The 20,442-nt window shown below is 44.1% G+C and overlaps 1 protein-coding gene across 2 annotated transcripts in view; it reads left to right on the forward strand.

The window, feature by feature from the left end:
- ITGBL1 (integrin subunit beta like 1) overlaps nt 1-15,651 on the forward strand; it is a gene marked incomplete at both ends in the record, with an annotated part of 147,762 nt that extends 132,111 nt beyond the window's left edge. For both annotated transcript variants that reach the window (XM_084234580.1, XM_084234581.1), the window contains 3 exons: nt 8,043-8,189; nt 14,499-14,612; nt 15,560-15,651. In XM_084234580.1, the coding sequence (XP_084090706.1) occupies nt 8,043-8,189; nt 14,499-14,612; nt 15,560-15,651 (353 nt within the window). The remainder of the gene's footprint in view (nt 1-8,042; nt 8,190-14,498; nt 14,613-15,559) is intronic.
- Nucleotides 15,652-20,442: the final 4,791 nt, after the last annotated feature.

Here is a 20,442-nt window from a genome sequence, read left to right on the forward strand (position 1 = left end):
CAGGCGGTGACGGTGACCTGTGATTGCTAAATTTCAACTCGAATGGGAAGGATTATGAATTGACTATAAATGTCTAATGAGAATGTCATCCTTTTGGCTTCCAGGAGCCTGTGGCTCTGCCAAGGCCTGTCCTTTGAGGGCTTTCCAGAAGTTATGCTTGAGGAATCATGAGGAGAGATGTTGGCTCCTTTGAGGCATGGGATTCTTCTAAGGCGGAGAAGCCTCCACCTCTGAGCCATATGCACCCCATCTTGTGCAGAGAAGATAACCCCAGAAGCACGGCCAAGCATGGCCTGTCACAGGGCTCCCCCAGGACAGGGAGGAAGAAATGATGCCGCCTGTCCCACACCTGTAGGGAGAGCAGTGTCATTCTCTCCCAATGCTCAGCAGAGGCTGAGAAGGGCACCCCCACCCTGAGCATGCAAGCGACATAGATAGAAACTCTGGTCATGACTGGACAATTGGTGGGGTGCAATTAACGATGGAGCCCCAGTTTCTGTTTAAGCAGTCGGATGGGTGGAGAACGTGCTTTTGCTGTACAAGTTATCTCCATTGACTGAGAAAAAAAATAATTTCTTCACAGAGGGCAATGGAGATGGAGAAAATCGGATGAAATGGGGTTTAGTTGACATTCTATTCCTTCTCTCCTCCTCAGTTACTCATCATGTTCCCATTCTTCTATCACTTCCACATTATCTCCTCAGGAAGCCCTTCTGAAAGCCGCCCCCTACCACAATCTGTACCAGACAGAATAATATCTGGATACCTTATTAAAGTGTCTCTGTGTCTCTTTCATTTAAGTCCAGAATTCTCATGGATGTAATCAGACACTCTCAAATGATTACAGCCTCAATCATAGGACACAAGTTATGGTCAAGATCTTTTCCTGAACAGAAATTAAGGGAGTCACAGATAAGTTAGAAGGGAAGCGACAGAGAGAGAGAGAGAGAGAGAGAGAGAGAGAGAGAGAGAGAGAGACTAATCCCAATTTTGGAGCAGAGATTTTTTTCAAGCTGGAATTACTGTTACTTGGGCCTGAACAGCTAATATTTGGGGTGTGAGGAAATTGGATGTGAAGAACATTTTAGGGCTGACCTGGGCAGGTTAAACAAAGGTGAAAAAATATTTGATATGTTGCAGGAATCTATCTTATCTCCTTATATCCAGAGTTCTTTCTTAGCTGCTCTTAAAATCATCCTTGCAAAGAATATTTTTTCGAACTATTCATTTTGTCATTTATAGTGTACATTATTACACCTCCATTTATCTTACTCTGTCATCTGAAGGTATCATGACATTATAAAATGCTTTTGCAGTCATGTTTGCCTTTTCAGCATTTAAAAACCGTGAATATATAAAGAATGAAACAAAAATCATCCTTAAATCTATCATCCAGAAATAACATCTGATGAAATTTTGTTTTGAACTATGTTTAAAATCTAGATTTTTGATTGTGATTTCTTGTTCTCTGATGCATCTTGGTGTATGTTGATATTTTGTCCAGAGGAGGTGAATGCTGTGGTGTGTTCAGTGCTTTAGTGTGTGTTTGTACTTTTCTGCACTTGGATGCAAGATTTAAGTAATTAGAAGTAACCGTTTTCTTTTGAGCAAAGGGAGGCAGTGGCCTGCAGCAAAACGAATGCCAGCCTCACATTGAGACAGGCCAGGATTCGGATTCTGGCTATTTCCTAGCTGTTGTAACTTGGGCAGGTTATATGGTCTCCCTGTCTTGGTTTGCTTCTTCTTCCAGTTAAGGACAGACACACTCACTTCTGGACTTCATGGTGAGAACGAGGCCTGCTGAACGGAATGTCCTGAACTGTGTATGGAGCGGGCATCCCAGGAAGCCCTTTGTGCAGGGGCAGTGGGGGCTGGAGAGCCGGTCTCCCTGCCAGGGCAGCACCACCCATTGTGCCAGCTGTCTGTAGCCCCTGCACAAAGCCTTTCAGAAGGAAGCTGGCATTACATGCATGGACCTTTTCCTGGCCAGGGAGCACCACAGGCTGCTCGGAGTACGCGGTCTCCACAGCACATGATGGGCAGCAGTGGCTGACTCACGCACTGAGGGTGAAACTCACAAAGGGCATCCTCTGTGGGACGTCAGAGATGAACAGGACTGAGCATCACTGTCTGGGTCTCCGCCTCAGGGCCCCTGCAGACACAGAGCCCTTCCTCCTGGAGGGATGCACTAGAAGCCTGCGTGTCCCCTGTGTAGTCAGGAAGCCAGATGCAGGTCCTGACCCCAAGGCACCTCCTGCCCGAGCCTAGTTGCCAACAGGGAACAGGTGGAACCAAGCATGTACACACGCCTGCACACGCTCCTGCCCAGGGCCTTCAAGGTGTTTCAGCCCACTCTGGTAAAGGCCGAGACTAATCAGGACTGGGCCAAAAGGTGAATATAAATAATTACAGAACTTCAAGCCGTTCAGTTTGATTACATCAAAATTACAACCTGGAAAATGAGAGTCATAAACTTTCTGGCAAAAAAAAAAAGAATCTGTGAAGCCAGACCACACTCCAGTTATCAAACGTGCTGGGGGAGACACGCTGGAGGATCCCGGCCCAGTGTGGACCCTCACGCGGCGTCTTTGTGAATAAGAACAATTTCAGGTGACCTCTAAATGCGTGGATTTTTTAAAATCAGACATGTCACTTCTGAAAAATTGCAGTGGCCACTGTATAGTTCTTACTTAGGATGCACTCATTTTTTTTTTTTAGTGGTACGTGATTTAAGATTTCATCCAGAAAACAGAGGCACATCTTAGCTCATGTGTGTTCAATTGTTTTGGCCTGAGAGCCTCACCAGAGGCCTTGGCCAGCGCCTTCCATGCACCCTGCACCAGTCAGAGGCAGAATGGAGCTCACTGTGCTTCACCTTTCCTCCATGCCCCCGCAGAAGGTGCCCCTGAGTCCAGTTTAAGAAACAAGAAGGGATAATGAAGAGCCACCTCTTAATTACACAATCAGTTTTCACCTCTTCAGGGGGTTCTTCAGTTCAAGCTGCAATTTGGAGAGTCTGAACCCGGTGCTGCGGGGTCGCTCGCCCGGAGGAAGCCTCTCGCTGCCCACGCCTGTTCAGTGTGCACAGCAGCCAGGTGCTGGCGCGTCTCCAAATTGCATCTTCAGATCTCAAATCTTTCCCCCGAGTTCCTGAGTCCTCACAGTTAGGACTGTGCTTGCTCAAAGCAGACGGCAGGAATCATGAGGCTGCAGCTGGCACTGCAGGGGCCGGCGAGGGACCAGCTGAGAACCACAGCCTGCGTAGCTCCACTTCCACCTGCCCTTCCGGCCCGAATGTGATGTCCCGCTGGTAGAAAGCCCTGTGGTGGCCATCTTCCAGGAAAGAAGCTGGGGGAGAATAGGGCAGAGGACACAGCTGACTCAGCCTCTTCCATTTCCTTTAGAAGACAATAGCTTTCTTGGAAACCTCATCCAGGAGATTTTCTCTTATATCTCAATTATCAGGCTCCTGGGCGTACCTGATGGTTGAGGAGCCTGGGTAAATCTTCTCCAGATGGACATATTACATTCTCCCAGAAAATAATTCACCTAATCTTACCGAGGGGTGACGTTGCATAATATCTGATATAATTACTATGCATTCATGGCTGAGAATCCAGTTGTCCCCAGTTGAGAACTATCATTGCTGTCCTTGAAGGAAATGGGCCTCAGAACCCAGGGGTTCATTGGTGAAGGTCATTGTTGGAGGGACACTCTCCAATAGATCTTTCAAGGGTGCAGGACTGTGCTTTGTCTGCACTGTTCAGCACATACATGGTGATGGAGCACTTGAAATGGGACTGGTGCAAAGGACACACTGAAATTTTACTTAATTACAATAATTTTAAGTGACTGCATATGGCTACTGGCTACTGTATTGGACAACACAAGTCTGGAGCAATATTGGTGAATGTTTTGGGGGTAGGACTAGGAGTAGGAAGAGCAATCAGCGTGGGGGCACCAGATCCACGGAGGTAAGTATGAGACAGGGTGTGTGCCTCTGAAAGTAGAAATGGATGGAAAAAAATCACTCAGCTGCATGGAGACTCGAGAAGTCAGGTGAAGGCAGAGATCATGTACTTGGAATACTCCATTAGGTTGGTTCTCCCTACTGGTTCATTCTAGAATGATCAGTTGGTCACGTATTATATGAAGATAATTATGGTGTGAATTCTACCACCAAGCAGAGGTTTTGCTCTCAGTGATTGGAATGTCCACTCATTCAACAATTTTGCCATGCGTGGATGTCCACCCCCAGGCCCTAGTGGCACCTCGGTGGAGTTGGTCTGGTGAAAACTGAAGCTACTTTCATGGTCTTTCTCTCTATATATCTCTCTGAACTCCAGTCTTCAGGAACATTCCACTGAGTAGGCCTCCTTTATGGAATATTCCCTCTTGACTTCTTATAAGACAAGACAACACAATCATCTTGTTTTCCTTTCTCTTTACTGGGTGTTCCTTACTTGTTGGAATTCTCCTCTACTCTAACCCAAAATGCTGGCATTTACAAGATGGACCCCTAGGCAGACTTAGTCAGTTCCCCAGCTTCATAAACTGTATGCTTTTGGAAACTCTTGCAGGTATCTGCCTCAACTTAACCAGTCTTTTGTACTCCTTCCTCGTCCTTGTCACTTGTTATCTTAATTAAACCCAAGGTTCAAAGCTGAGCTGATGATCTGTCCCCAATCTCTCCCACCTGCAGCTTCCATATCCAATTAATACTGTCATTATTCATACTTTTTCTCTAGCTAGAAAACACTTTCCCCACAACATCCAACCCAATAGCAAGTCCTACCTCCGCTTGCCCTAGCGCCGCCGACGTTACTCCATCGCCTGGCTCCTGCAAATACTCTCCTGCTCTCCCCACACTGTCTTCCTCCCAACACACCTTAATTTCTTCAACCAATTGCCAAAATGAATTTACAAATTGCAAATGACATCACATCATTCTCTTGCTTAACACCTCTCTATAATTTCCTGTTCTTAGAATAAAATTTAAACTCCTCGCCATGAATAAAATTTGCTATGTTCTCATTCCTGAATGTTTTTCCCATTTTATTACTTATTTCATTTTTCTTACTCATTATTCTTCAAATATCTTGACCCTTTTCCACTCCCTGTGGTATGACAAGCTCTTTCTTATTCCAAGTATCTTTCCTAGAATGTTGGTTCTCTTGACTCCTTGTCTCTTGGGTGTCACAGCGACCTTTCTTGACTGTTCCTGTTACAGGGTTCTCCCTGCTAAAAATACTAACACTGCTTTCTTTCTTTCATAGCCCAAGTGTATTTTTTTGCTTGTTGTTACTTGTTTCCTTTTCCCCTAGTAGAGTGTAAACACCATGAGGGGAGGGATGGTACAGCCTCCTGCACAGTGAGTAATTCTTGAACGGATGAATAAATGATTAGAGTCTATACAGAAAATATTCTTGAAGCCTTTTTGAAAAATTAAGGAAACTCATGCAAATGACAGCAAATCATTTAAATACTAATGCACCTTGACCACAGTCTGGGCTAGAAGCCAACTGAACTTTGTGGAAGGATGTGATAAATGAGCTAATAAATGAAAAACAATCTCCTACATCCTTGCATATAAATTTTTTGTTAAGTTACTTGCTGTGAGGATTGACTTAGTTAGTCTCAATGATATCCTAAGTCAAAGGCAGGATGCCTTTCTCTGCAGCTGAGATGAAATTATTCCAGTATGTCAGAATGATGGTAATTACTACTAACCCAGGGTCAGTAAGAAACAAGAACATTTGAAAAGTTCATAGCTTGATAGGACTGATACAAATTCTTTCTCATTCTTGTTTAGTTCCCTAGATTACCTGCCTCCAAAGATGGACACCTTTTTTGATTTCTTTAGTATTTCTCATATTACGTGGGATTTTTTCAAATTGGAGAACTCAAGATACAATCCATTGGATAATCACTCATAGAGCAGATAGCTTTGAGGGAGCGATGACTCTCTCACTTCACTCCGCTCTACACAGCACAGAAAGGAGAGAGCCGTCCACGAGCTACCCATGTCCTTGAGCGACAGTTAAGGACGTGGTCACAGAGGTGTAGTCATGTTTTCCGAGCTTTGAAGACTGAGCAGGACCTGGCTGTGTGGAGTAGGGGGTGGCATTTCTGTCTCAGCAAAGGCAGGAAGTTAGCATAGGTGGGAATGTAGAGGAACAATGATGGGGTCAGTTTGATTGGCTGCAGAAACATATGAAAGGGGACAAGAGGAGAGAGGGAGGAAGGCTGGACCAGTACTCTGGTATCTAGTCAGGAACCAAAATGGTGAGGGCAGGCTGCTAATGTAGGCGACTTCATCCCGTGCACAGCAGGGAGCCGACAGAGCTAGATGTGAGTGCAGCTGTGCTGTGCAAAGGTGTGAGAAGAATATTAGGAACAGAAGTGATGGGGAAAATTGCCAAAGATTATTGGTGGGGATGTGAATGAAGACTCCAGAGCAGTCTCAATAGGACTTGGCAAGTCTTCGCGTGAGGAGTGCAAGGGAGAGTCAAGTGTGAGTTGAAACATTTTGGAGTGGTTGACTGACAGTGTAGTTGTGCCACTGAAAGTATGAGAAGTTGGCAGAAGGCCCATTTTTTTAAGTCGACTTAGGCAGCCATTACAGAGAAAAGAAATTACTTGCCTCATTTGAACTGGGCCAAAGACGTTTGGTATGAGCCAAAAGCAATTGTTTCAAGAAGCCATCAAGCAGACTGGCTTGAGCAGCCATTGAGGCCAGGAAGATTGACAAGTATGTGCTTTTTGCCAGAAAATAGAATTGGTGACCAATTGTGTAGAGCTAAGAAGAGTTTAAGATTTCTAACACCAGAAAGATTTCTAACTCTTTATTTTAACCACTTATCTTCCTCTTTTCTTCCCATAAAATAACGCTGTCTTTTATGGGTCAGCCTTTGACTAAAAGGCTGTTGCCACCAAGTCTGTTAATCCAGATCTGCCGATTTTGCCTCCCTTTTGCTTTCTATTAATTCCAGGTAATCGAATGTTATGGAAGAACATGACCTGGGGCATGGGTGGTTCAGTTAAATTAATCATGACAATGAATTGCAAAGAAATAGCCACAGAAAGGATGGGGTCCCCTCTTGCTTTGAGGGTACCACCAGAGCAAATGGCCAAGACAGAATGGTGTTGCAGGGCGGGTCAATCTGAGTGATGATTTTAGGTGTTGCTGGGTGCAGGGCTGGGCTGTGTCCTTCATGCCTGTTTTTGTCTCCTCTAGTGCTTAGCAAGATGCTCTGTTCATAACAGAGATTCAGTAAATATTGGCCAAACAAAGAGCCAAGTGGACAAATCTCCCTGTGCATCAATGCTCAGGTTGGAAGCAGATAAAGCAAGACACACAGTGGAAGTAGATACAATCTAACAGGCTGTAGGTTCAAGCTGCTGATAGGTGTCTGTCACAAAGACTGCACGCGGACCATAAGACAAACATCTCAAAACCAGGAACCAGGGTCAGAAATGAAAGGGGAAAAAAATGTGAATCCAAACCTATGCTGTTTGGACCCTCCATGGTGGCACAGACGGCCACTGACGTGTCCATGTTCCTGTTAGTAAGTAGAGGGGCCCTCAGATAAAGCAACACAGGTCATGCCCACAAAGGTGAGCCTGACAGTAGCGGCAGCACAGCCATCAGCCGCTGCTCCCATCAGTGACTGTGTCACCGGCAACGCCAGTGGGTCTCCTGGCATCTGCTCAGTGGGGAGAAACGCCCCACCCCACACCCATCCAGATGCAAATGCAGAAGTTTTCTCTAGCAAGGTAGGATGGTAAAGCTCCATTTAAAATATTTCCCAGGCATCTTTCTTTCCCGAGTCTCTTCCTAGGCTGCATCCCTTGCACTCCCTCCAGCGAGGCCTCTGTGAGAAGTTCTTTTACATATCGGCAGGCCAAATTAACGCTGCCTAAAGGCAGCGTGTGCTAGTTGAATGGGCAGGGAGAGCCTAGGGTTTACCTCTTTCTTGCTTAAAAATCCCTGCTTCCTCGCTGAGTGACCCTTGTCCTCCCGCCCTGTGCTGCCTTGGCAGGCCACGGTGCGTGTTCCTGCGGCCGCTGCGTGTGTGAGCGAGGATGGTTCGGGAAACTCTGCCAACATCCACGGAAGTGTAACCTGACGGAGGACCAGAGCCAGAGCCTGTGCGAGGCGGCAGACGGGAGGCTGTGCTCGGGGAAGGGTGAGTAGGCAGGAGCCGGCCCCCGGGTCAGCCCCGCAGTGCGCACCAGCCCGGCCTCTCCAGGCCTCGCTTTGTGCAAAGGAATGTTACTGGCCCCCTGGCCTCGCCCCACATTCCTCTGGAAGGTGACCCCCTGAAGGTGAGGAGCTGGGGCAGTGACTTGCGGGAGGTGGGTGTCCCGGGAACAACCCTCGGCCAGCGACAGCACCCCATGGCTGAATCAAGCAGCCTTGGCAAGAGGAAAAGCACATCGCACGCCTCCAAGCCATTGCACAGCGACCAACACAGGCGGAAGGCGCAGGCTTTGTTGTTTTTTTTTTTCAAATGGTTCTTTGAGTTATTTTATTTTCCCAATCCATTTATTTTTAAATGATTTTTTTTTTAATTGAGGCAGCCCCGGGTTACAGCTGTGTTGGATTTAGGGGAACAGCATAGCCCAGAGCTGCAGAGAGAGGTCAGGTGGCCCCAAGTGTCTAAACTGCCAACAGTATGATTTGGGGTTTTTCAGAAGGTGCACTCCAGAGGAGCTTGTGGAGGGGGCAGGGCTGGGGGGCCAGAAAGGCCCAAGCAGAGATTAAGCGTTTCCTTTCGTTAATAAAGGAAAGAAAAGTATCTGGGCCCCAAAAGGCTGCTGTAATTTTTATTTGGCTTGACCATCGTCCGTTTCTGAGCAAACGTGTGTGAGCTAATATAAAATATCTTTTTAATGTAAGCTGCATGGTGGTTATGCGCCGCAAGTTGACTGACAGGAAGCCACCAAGCCAGTCATTTACCACAGAAACAAATTCCAGAAGAAAAACAGGCCGGGCCTTGTCCCACCCCCACCCGAAGCTCCACCTGCAGTAGGGAAAGAGATTAAGTAGGTAAAACTCCGGGTACCTTGATTTTGATGTTTCTGTCTGCATAAATTCTTCAGGGGCTTTAAAATGCTGCTCTTAGGCCAAAGGGCCCCTGGGAGGCTGCCATGTTCCTCGTTGCTGATGCTTAGGGAGACACCTGCGGAGGCTTGGCGAGAGCACAGCTTCTCACTAAATGTCTGGGAGCTGCCCTGTGTGAACTAGAAGGCAGGGCGCCTCCTGACTCCTCTTCAGCCCCCTGACCTCCCACAGAACGGGCAAACCCCCTTTCCAGCTGCATTTAGCCTCAAGCCCTCCCTGGGGCGGCCTAGCAGGAAAGCATCTTTGTTCAGAAGACACAGAGACGCAGGTGAATGGTGTGGGAGGCTCTTGTTGCCCTGTCACTGCAGCCAGCACTTCCACGTTGGAAGGGCGTCTTGGCTTAACAGCAAAGCTGCAGCCCAGCGGTCCCAGATGACGCCAGGAGGGCGGCTGGAGACTGTGCAGACGCGCTCATTTCAGACAGCGCGGCCTCGGGGTGCCCAGGAGCCCCGCCCGCAGTCGGGGAGCTGAAAGCAATGACGTTGCTCCCAGCTTGTCCTCCGTTCAGCTCACTCCATGCCAAGCCCCAGTCAGGTTTTTTATCAGTTCGGGTCTCAGTGGGCCTTGTCTGCTGGAAATGCCTGCTTTGGGGTCAAGCACTGTGGGGAGAGCCAGAAAGGAGGGTGTATAAGGAAGAGACAAAGGGCAGGACTTGGAGAAGAAAAGATGAAGAAAATAGAAAAGGAGGAAACGTTAATGGGAAAAAAATAAATTCAAAGTAGAGGTAGATTAGCCTGTGGGGTAGAAGCAGGGGACGAAAGTTGTCAGAAGCGAATGTCCTGCTTCTGAGTACAGAGAATGCTTCGAATTTTTTTAAAAATTGTATGAGGTAACACCGTATATGATTTAGGCCCAAAAATACAAAATTGTGTATTTTGAGGTAACACCGTATATGATTGAGGCCCACCCCTCCACAGATGCTGCCGCGCATTGACCGCCAGAGCACCCGCAGCCCCGCGCCGTGTCCATCGGCCCCTCCTCTCCGCCTCTGGTAGCCTCAATTCCAGTCAGATTCCAGCGTTTTCTCTGACCCTTAGTTTTGTTTCTCTATATCCCAAATATAAGTGCAGTCACCCCATATGAGTGTCTCCAGACTTACCTCGCTCAGTGTCAGCCCCCCTCGTGCCCATCGTGTTGGGGCAAATGGCAGGAGTCATCGTTCTGCGTGCCGCTGAGCAGTGCTCCATGGTGTGTGCGGTAGGTGTGAGGTCAGTGTTAGTGGCAGGGGTGGGGGTGCCTACCGTTGGCAGCAGCTGCCTGGGGACACCTTTGTTTCCTTCAGTTCTGGAGACATCACTGCTGCTGAGAGGAAGGAAGAGGTCAGAGCTCTGTGCTCTGTGATGGGCACAGAGAATGTTGGGCACATGGCGGTCGCTGCTGGCCCACCCCCATGATAGTGCCGCCGCATCCCGAGAGCCACAGGACAAGTCACTCGTGAAACAGCCTGCAGGTCTTCAGCAAGTAGGGAAAAAGAGAAATCTGTCCCACAGTATTTGAGTGGGACCAGGTATTTCTTGGAGAGCTCGTGATTTACCAGGATTCCAAGCAATATTTCTCAGATTTGTCAGCCCAAGCCTCTCATCCTGATTATCATCCTAAAATCTTTTTCTTGCTGGATGATGGGACCTGTCTAAGTGGGGTGTCTGAGAGAGTTACCCCTTAGCAGCTGAGCCCAGCAAAGTGTTTCTAGCAAAAGACCTTAAGTGTGAAACACGCTTCCGTGAGCTGTGAATAAAGCCGGCACCTCAGGAGACGATGAAGAAATAGCGTTTTATTTCTTTACAAATTTATAGCCAAGACAATAAATCACTCCATAGAAAAATTTAAAACAAGATACAGTGCTGTGACCTTCATAACAGATGGAGTAGTTAGTACAATAGCGAAACTGCCTGCTGGATGTCGGTTGCAGCATTTTGTCAGGCGTGATGAACGAGAAAGAAAGTCCAGCTTGTCCAATGGGCAGCTCACCCACGGGAACTCGCCCTAAGACTGGTTGTTTTCGAGAATCATCACAGATGAGCTTAGAGCCAGGTGTCCCCTAAGCTTGGCTGCCTTTGCAAATAAGAGAGAATTCATAGGCTGTGCATTTGTTATTTTGGGGTTTGTGTATTTGGCTCCAAGGATACACAATCACCTTTATCCCTCGGTAAGGCTGACCCTGATCCGGGTCATTGGGCTGATGCCCACAGGGATGCTGTTGTAGACTGTGGCTGCGATTGCAGGTCTTGAGATGCCCCAGTGATTCTTGCTGAATCCCATCTAGAAAAGTCCAAGCTCATCCTCCCTCCAGCTAGCCCTCCCCTCCACCCTGCCTCTGCACCCCTGGCTGCAACCCCCGTCATCGGAAAAGACAAAGGGTACAAGTTAGCTCAAAAAACCAACCTAATTCCTAGTTGCCTGCCCAACACGGCTATCTTGCGCTGGTGCAGGACCCTCAACTCCTCTTCCGAGACTGCTCTGCCGGTTTCTGCTGTGGGAGGCATGGCAGACAGGCAGCGAAGAACAGATTGAACCAGATTGAAATTGTAGGTTCACGGTTATTTAGGTCCACCTTGTGGCCCTCCAGGCCAGTCGGCAATTGCCTATTCCTCTCTGTGCTTCTGTTTTTTACCTCTGAAGACAGAAAGAAATTCATTTCTTTCCCCTTTTAAGTCTTAAGGATGCTCTGAAGAAAAATGAGAAAATGTGGCGGATTCCCCAGGAGTGGAAGCTAAAGGAAAAGCTCAGAAGGGAGGTCAGAGCTTTCTGAAGGGTGCGCGGACTGAGCAAGAAAACAAAGGAAGGGGTGGGTGTGGCTGGACCTAGCAGCCTCCAGTGAGCTCCTGCCTCCATGGCCCAGCAGCTGCCATGGCTGGACTGGGCCTCGTAGGTGTGGGGGTTCTGGCCAGTGTGGTGGGTTCTCAGCAATCGTGAGGCTGATCTGTCTGTCCCCTTGTACCCTGTGTCTCCCTAAGTTGTTCCCTTTGCAGAGAGAGGCAATTTTGACCTCCGGCTATCGGTGGCGCTGGCCAGTGCACTCTCCAAGGAGGGCCTCAGTAACTGTCACACTGTCGTTATTACAGGCTCTGCTGCTTCTAGTTTCAGAAGCCGTAGCATTTCCTACCTCTAAGATGCACTGGAGGTTGACAAGGGAGAAGAGTGACGCAGCTGGGGAAATGCTGACGGAGGGAAGCTGGTTTTTCACAGCACATCCAAAAATCAATCCCCATTTTTCATCCTAACTATTTCAGTGACTAGCAGGCTTTTGGAACCGGCGTTTACTTGTCAAACGGTCTGTCAGCCTACACCCTAGTGCTGCAGCTGAGCTTACCGGCTTCAGAAAGTACTTTGTTGCGGCCTAAAGCTAAGCGTGTCAGAAGCAGGAGTGGTGATTAGAACAGGGCCAGGGGAGACAGTCACAGGTGAAATGGGAGCACTTTTCATGAATTTTGAAAATAAAAAGATGATCTCCTAGGTGTGGTATGTGACTATCATGGACCTATAAAGTTCATTTACTTTTGCTTCTCGGTAGAAATAATTTGTATTGGAAGGGAGATGCCATTTAGAAATAACTAAAATAAATTCTTCAAATAATCTCCCTCTCCTCAGATAAAACACTCTAAGTTGCTTGCCTTCTGGGGCCATTTCAAGCAAAATTCAATTCAGTGTCTCAGGTTTTCTTTGGCTGCAGATATATTACTAACCATTTGCAAAAGTAGCAGCAGTTGAACATTTTCCTATCTAGAAATTTGAAAGTGTCTAAGTTAAGATAAATACATTTCTAAAATAAGGACGCACTGCAGTTGAAACCAAGAGGAAGACACCGTCACTCACCGACTGAGCTGGGAGCCAACTCCTGCTTCTACGCAACCACCAGGCTAATCTCAATTCACTCATCTAGACTGCAGCCTATCTAGATTTTGCTAGAGCCGCAAAATCAACCTAGATGCTCAGGAAAACAAGTCGAGCCTGAATGAAATCAATCTGTGGTTAAGCAAGAAGTTCGTAAGCATAAGCTGGGGTTCCGGCATATACCTCGTTCTGACTGCTCCCTTGCCTTGAGCAGACACAGGCTTGGCCACAGTTTTAAGGGGTCGCTGGGGATTCTTGAGGCTAAAATGCAGGTACCAGATTCCATGGTGTGGAACCACGCAGTGCCTGCTGCTCAGGACGTGCTTATGTCAGGCTTTTCACGATACCCACGAGAAGTGCCAATTCCTTTCTCTGTCCGCCTTTATCAGCTACATTATGAACTCGCTTTTCAACCTCTTTTCACAGAGGCGCTATTGATCGCTGCCCCGCCTAGTACATTTTGAACTTACCAAGTCTGAGATTTGGCTAAATATGTCAAAATAACTTCCTACTTCATGTTCTTTTATAAGATTCTGACCCGAAAAGTTTGGTGAGTCTTATTTTAGTAAAAGGGAATCAATCATATTTAGAAAGAATAGCTAACTCAGGACAGTAGAAGGAAGGAGAATCCTTTGTGTTTTGTTCTGTTTTAATTTGTTGCTGTTGTGGAAGTAATTTTGCCTTTAGAGGATTTTTTTAGCCTATCAGCTAAGGACATTTAAATCAAGAGAATTTTCTTTTTGTGACACCACTTAATTTATATATATTTTTTCTTTTAAATGCACCATTAATAAAATTGCTTGTCAGTAAGCCACGGTATTTTAAATAACCAAAGAGGAGAATTTTAATTAGGTAGGAAGTAAAAAGGGGAGAAATAAGGAAAGTAATAAAAAAGTGGTTAGGCCTCGGGTCTCCTAAAAGGTCAGCATTTGGGGGTCACTAGATCTGTCATTGATCATAGCAGGAGATCCTGAGCGTGAGAGCTGGCAAAGCAAAGAGATGCAGGAGCCATTGTGTGAGCGTCTGGCCCAGTGAGCCAGCTGATCAGCAGGTGTGTCCTTACTTTAAGAAATTCATGTAAACAAAGAGCTAAAATTCCCAGCACTATAATTGAGTCATTATTTTAGTTTAAAAATGCATCCTTATTTAGAATTTACGATTCAATTCCCTTAAAGAGCAGACACTTCTAAAACGTGATTCAGTGCAAAAGCAGGAAACTGTCTATTTCCGAACACCTTTTGGGAGGACCGTCCACAGGCATCAGCCCCACTGGGCGCTCAGTGACATTTCCACCAGACGGGGCCGCGGAACATTTGCTCAAGGCTAATTGCAACTGTCTAGATCCATAATGAAGCTTTTCCTGGGTAACCTTTGTGAATTACAGTAAGTAAAGCTCCCCTCTGAGCACTTGGCTATTCAATAACTTTCCCTTTGGAAGGTAGGTTATTAGAAGCCTATTGTCAGTGCATTGAGGGAAATGCATTCTAGACGCCGCCTTTCCTTGTGCAGTCACAGCCAGTGATGCCCTTTGTGCTTTCAGGTTCTTGTCACTGTGGAAAGTGCATTTGCTCTGCGGAAGAATGGTATATTTCAGGAGAATTCTGCGACTGTGATGACAGGGACTGCGACAAACATGATGGTCTCATCTGCACAGGTGTGGCACTCCCCGCTGGCATTGCTCTATGTCATAGCACACACCACGGTGCATGGGGGGCCGGTGGTGGTGGGGGATTCCATGGGGTCCAGGACCAGGTGTGACAATGCTGTAACTATGGAAGGGGCTGTGAGCATTTGGAGATGAGCACTAGGTTCTTCCCATGTATAGAAGCCAAATTAAATGATTGCTGGCAATTTTCCACCAAGCAACCTCCCATCCCCTAGCTTACACACATGGTTCTGTAGAGAAGGTAATCCTCTTGACAACTGTGTTACTTGGAGCGTGGTGGAAGGACGTTTCCAGGGAACGGATACGAGTGTGTTTGGGGTGTGGAGGGATGATAAATATTTAGTAGCTTAACAGACAGTGCTATCCTAAGTTGTTGATGCCTAATAATTGGCTATAAAATACATTTACTTTTAAATAAGTTACAGGGGAAATAGAGACATATACATTTGTTCTCCTTGTTTGTAGCTGGAAGCAAAAGAGGGCTATTTGTGTGAGTTGCTGAACTGGACTCAACTTTCTGTCCATCGCCACTGCACAAGGCTCCTCTTTTAGGTGATTACTTGGCCTACTTCAGACTATTCCAGAAGCTTTTATTTTATTTTTTTATTTTTTTATTCATAAGTCGTACACAACTTGCTTATTTGTAAGTTGTATACAACAGGAAACCAAGCATGTTAGAGATGGTCAGCTGGAGTTCTACTAGATGGTCAGTATTTGGTCTCTGCTCCATTGACAGGGGCATCAAACAGATGCCATTAGTTTTTAGAAAGATCAGATTCTCACAGCTGTTTAATAAGATGTAATAAGATTAGTGAACAATAAGAAATTCTGCAGAATGAATGAAATGGTTTTGGTGGAGGGCAGTCACGGTTCACCAGAGGGCATTTTAGCGTGACGCACTCGATCATGACGTGGGCCCGTGTCTCTCGTTTCAGGGAATGGAATCTGTAGCTGTGGAAACTGTGAATGCTGGGATGGCTGGAACGGGAATGCATGTGAGATCTGGCTCGGCACAGAATATCCTTAACAGTTCCAAGAGGAGGCCGGATTCTTACTGTTCCAGGCCAATAGAACATATAAATGCTAAGGAAGCCATGTATAATCCCTACGTGGACAGATCAAACAGACTATTGTATGTTTTTCTATTTCTGAATGCCTGGATGAAATATGGGTACCCATTAAAATGAGTTAAGCAAATTCTGATGTCAATAACACCAGAAAGAATTTTTCTTCCATAATTTACACCAGTGATTCTCGATGAGGGCAATGCTGCCACCCAGGAACGTATCACAATGTCTGCAGACAATTTTGATTGTCATGCTGGATGGAGTGGGAGTGGGTGCTACAGGCCTTCAGTGGGCAGAGGCCAGGGATGCTGCTTAACATCTTACAGTGCAGGGGGCAGCCCGCAGGACAGGGAATGTTATGATTCCAAATGTCAGTCGTGCCAGGGCCGAGAAATGCTGAGTTACACGGTTGTTAGAAATGCATGTCCCTATATAAGAAAGACATATTAGAGTGTAAAGACCCCATTAGAATCTAGCCTCACGCAAATCCACTGATCATACCACTCAGGTTCCTTATCACTGAGAAATCCCACAGGGGGACAATGAAGACCAACACACAAAGTGTGAGGTCTAGGGCCAGAGACTGGATCACAAGTGCTTTTGAAAGAAAAAGGCTGAGTAGCTAGGAAGTAACCTGTCGATTTTCACATTCAGTTCACAAAAGGACATTTTCTTAAGATGAAAGAAGAAATTATAAAAAATGTACAATTGAACATTTTTAATAAATAGCAACATAAGTTGTTTACACTGTGTCAATATCTATTTACCTACTGATGATTAATAACAAAAAAATGAATTACTATTCAGGGATACTCATTTTATGTTACTAGAACATTTTCTTTTGTTTTCAATAGGGCAGATGTTACATATACAAGGAATTTGATATTTTACTATTTAAATTTCTACATGGTAAGTTGCCTTTTAAAATGAGAAAATCTAGTTGGATATACGATGGGCCTGGATAGACATTGATTTCCCTGAAAAGACTCTCTTGTTTCTCAGAAGACCTGTATCTGGACAAGTTGGGGCAAGCAACTTGCAGAAGAGATACTGTGATAAAATGGCACCAGTCTCAAAAGCTCAGGATAAAAAAAAAATCTAGAATTGGCTTAAATAGAAATTACAAATATCCACTCAATGATAGGAACAAAATGTTTATTTCTTAATGGTGAAATTTTGCTTTGTATGAAATTCACATTGAATTATGAAAATGTACAGTAATTTGGACTTCCCTTACATATTTACAGTTAAATCTACTTATACACATTAGTTTAGGCAACCCTTAATTATTTAGAGCTAAAAAAACCCACCTTTTTTCTAAATGTGAATTATAGTTTGTAAAATCCTAGAATAATGTAACAAAATCATTTCCATCTTGTAGAAGGTGAAAACTTTTATTTGGAAATTTTACTTTATGATGTAAATATTCTAAAGTTATGGTTTGAACTTTATAATTCAAATCACCAAAAATAAAGAAAATATGCATCGGCTGAGTTACTTAAAAATTGAATACTGAAAATTATTTAAGAGAGAATTTAACTGATGCTGATTTTTATAGATTAACAGTGTTCTCATACTTGAATAGATTTATAAAATTGTTATCTCTATCCTGAGATTAAGTAGTGCAGCGGTATTAGTTGTATCTCTATGACTGAGTATGTCAACTGATATATCCGTTTTGTAAAATGAGAAAATATAAGCAGTTAGAAAATAACATAGATTATATTCTCTCCCCTTCCTAAGCATTTTAAGCCTCAGACAAACCTATTGTAATTGTTCTGTAGCAACTTGACTTATTTGATGATGTACCAACTCTGGAATTCATTACATTATGCAGCCACCGCAGCACAAGTGGCCTCAAGTTTCACAATTTTAGAGCTTTATTTTTTATAAAGGACCAGATAGCAAAGAGTTTAGACTTTGCTGGTCACATACATCCTTGTCACATATTTTTTGTTTGTATGTGTTTAATAACTCTAAATTGTGAAGAAGAAAAACAAAAAACACCTCATTCTGAGCTCCTGTGCCATAAAAAACAGATTGTAAACTGGATTTGACTCACAGCTGAGCAATAGTTTACCCATCTCTGCTCTTGTGGAACAGCCCTTGATTCCTTAGATCTCATCACACACAAAACCTAATGTAGCCTATTTTTCTTTTCATTCTCTATATTTGTTATCCCTTTTCATTAACAACTACAATAAATAAAAGTGCATCTCCTTATAGCTTCGTATAAGAAAAAGACCCTCAGCATTTATGTCTTTTAAGAAAAAGATTAGAATGGACAAATTATTATACCATCAAGATCAATTTTGTTCAAATTTCTTGATAAAACTTAAATACAGTCAGTATTCTGGGGTTCATTTAGTTACAAATCATTGAGCTGAAACTGAATTATAATCACATGGTATCTAAATTCGAATGAATATTTTCCTTTTAAAACAGAAATATTTTCTTTTTCCTTCTCTGTGTCTGTTGTAATATTTTATACGTGTATGTATGTGATTTTGAATCTAGCAATCCAAACATCCACAGACTAAGAAGCGATTTAAGTTACATGTTTAAGCTGGAAATAAATATAGTTACAAAAAGATATAAATTCTTCCCTTCTAAATGTCATTTTGTCCTTTGACATTTGATTCCATGCTGAGATAGAGACTCCCGCTTAAAAAAGAGAAGGCAGGGCAAAGTAAACTTCCAATGTAAGAGGAGGCCAGACTGCTGTACCTTGCATTTGGGAAGGAAGCCACACATTTGCAGGTGGTGTTGGCACTGACCTTGCTTCCTTGGCAAAATGTCACTGAGAAATTCTTCCCTCGGGGATTTTCAATAAATTTTGACCGAATCCTTATAGCCTCAGAGGAGAATCATCATACCCCACTGCCTTTCTGGACTCCTTGAGCTAATGTAGACTCCTGCAATATACTGAAAGAAAACTTTCCACTTAAAACGCAATCACAATCCCAGCCAGCAATGTTGGGAGGAGAGTGACCCACATAGAAAACCATGAAAAAAACAAAACCAAAAAAATAACAGCCTTTGTTTGCAGACTCACTGTCAAACTTTGAAGCCCTAATTACTATTCAAGAGGACCAGTAGGCCCTGGGCACCCCTTTCTAAGCTAAGAAACTCAAAATCTGAAAGGTATTTTGTCCACAGTAATATAATTACTTCTGAATTTTGACACGCCTGCCTTTAGCTCAAATGCTTTCTCTGGATAGAGTCTTGTTCTGAAATAAATTTGAAAATAATTTTTACCTTTTAAGATGGATTTCCTAGTCAATCACATTCCTACTCTGGTCTCTCTTTCAAATGTTAATTATCTCTGTAATATTAGGGAAAAAACTAAATGAAAAGATACATGTCTAAATTAAAGAAACACTTTTTTCTTATTGTTTTGTTTTTTTCTTAAATGAGAGCCAAATCTGATATTGGTCATCCTGAAGGAAAAAAAAAATGACTGTTTTAGTGCTCTAGGCATTAATTAAGCAACTAGCTAGGTATGATAAAGACATTTGGCTGACTCGGCAGGAAGCAAATAATTGGAAGGACCAGGGCATGAGTCTTCTGGGCACATTGTAAAGCTCCTGAAGTCACTCCCACAAATACTTGGGGCAAGTGAATATTTCGAGTGAGAATCTACATTCTCCGGGGCTTGTAATGAAAGAATGCTTAATTCCATTTTACTCTTTACATAGGGCAGACCATATGCATCTCTTCTATAATTTACCAAGTAAAGTTGTAGCAAATCATTTTAGAAAACAAACGGATACAAAAACAAAAGCAGTTACTTGAAATATCAAAACAATTAACATTCCGGAGCATTGTTGAGGGACAGGCAAAGCAATCAACTACCATAACAAATCAGTAGAAATAACCCTCCCACACCAGAAATGCATGCAAAAGGAATGTGGTATTAGAGAGGCTTGATACAACTGACATATGCACATGGAGATACAGAACACACAGGCTGTAAATACAAATGAATTCCATCAGATTTACTACACAGAACATCGAGAGTGATGGATTGTACTTACTTTAATAACAGCAAACTTAATTTCTGAGGGGAAAAATGGTGGCGTCTTATCCCCGAAAAATTGCAAGAGAGGTATCATCAAAGAGCTAAAATTTTCTTTGGCATGATAGAGGGGGCAAGTGAATTTACTGACTCGCTCACATGACACTTCTCTCTGTATGGTGATGCAATGCCATTTCGTTACATAAAGATGTTCGATGTTTTTTAATATGCCTTCATATAAACATTTTATTCAATATGTTGTATTTGTGAATACAACAAATTATATTGAACATAGAAACTGTACAATGCAGACAAACTCTGTATGTAAATCGAGTAATACATACCGACAGTTCTTAACACACAGGTCCCACTGCATGCAGTTCATCAGACCTGTCCTCGTCCCATGCAATGGTGAGACCAGACACAAAGTATAAATGATCTAACTAAATCACAAATAACAAGGACCCCTCTGCAATACGTCTAAACATGGAGTAGTAGAAAGTATGTCAACATCCATTCACAGGGATAAATACCCTTATAGACAACTCATTAAAAAAAAAAAAAAAAGGAAAACAAAACAAGAAGTTCACATTTACAGAAATCTCAGTCATTTACAAAAATAAATCCTGTCTTAATTTTAACCAGTTAACAAGCTAGCAGGGGAAAAAGAAATTAGCCAGTAGAGCTGATTACGTGAACAAAGAGGTGGGGTTGTTTGATGTGTGTGTGTGTG

This window comes from Talpa europaea (assembly GCF_964194135.1).
Source record: "Talpa europaea genome assembly, chromosome: 6".
Lineage (NCBI taxonomy): Eukaryota > Metazoa > Chordata > Mammalia > Eulipotyphla > Talpidae > Talpa > Talpa europaea.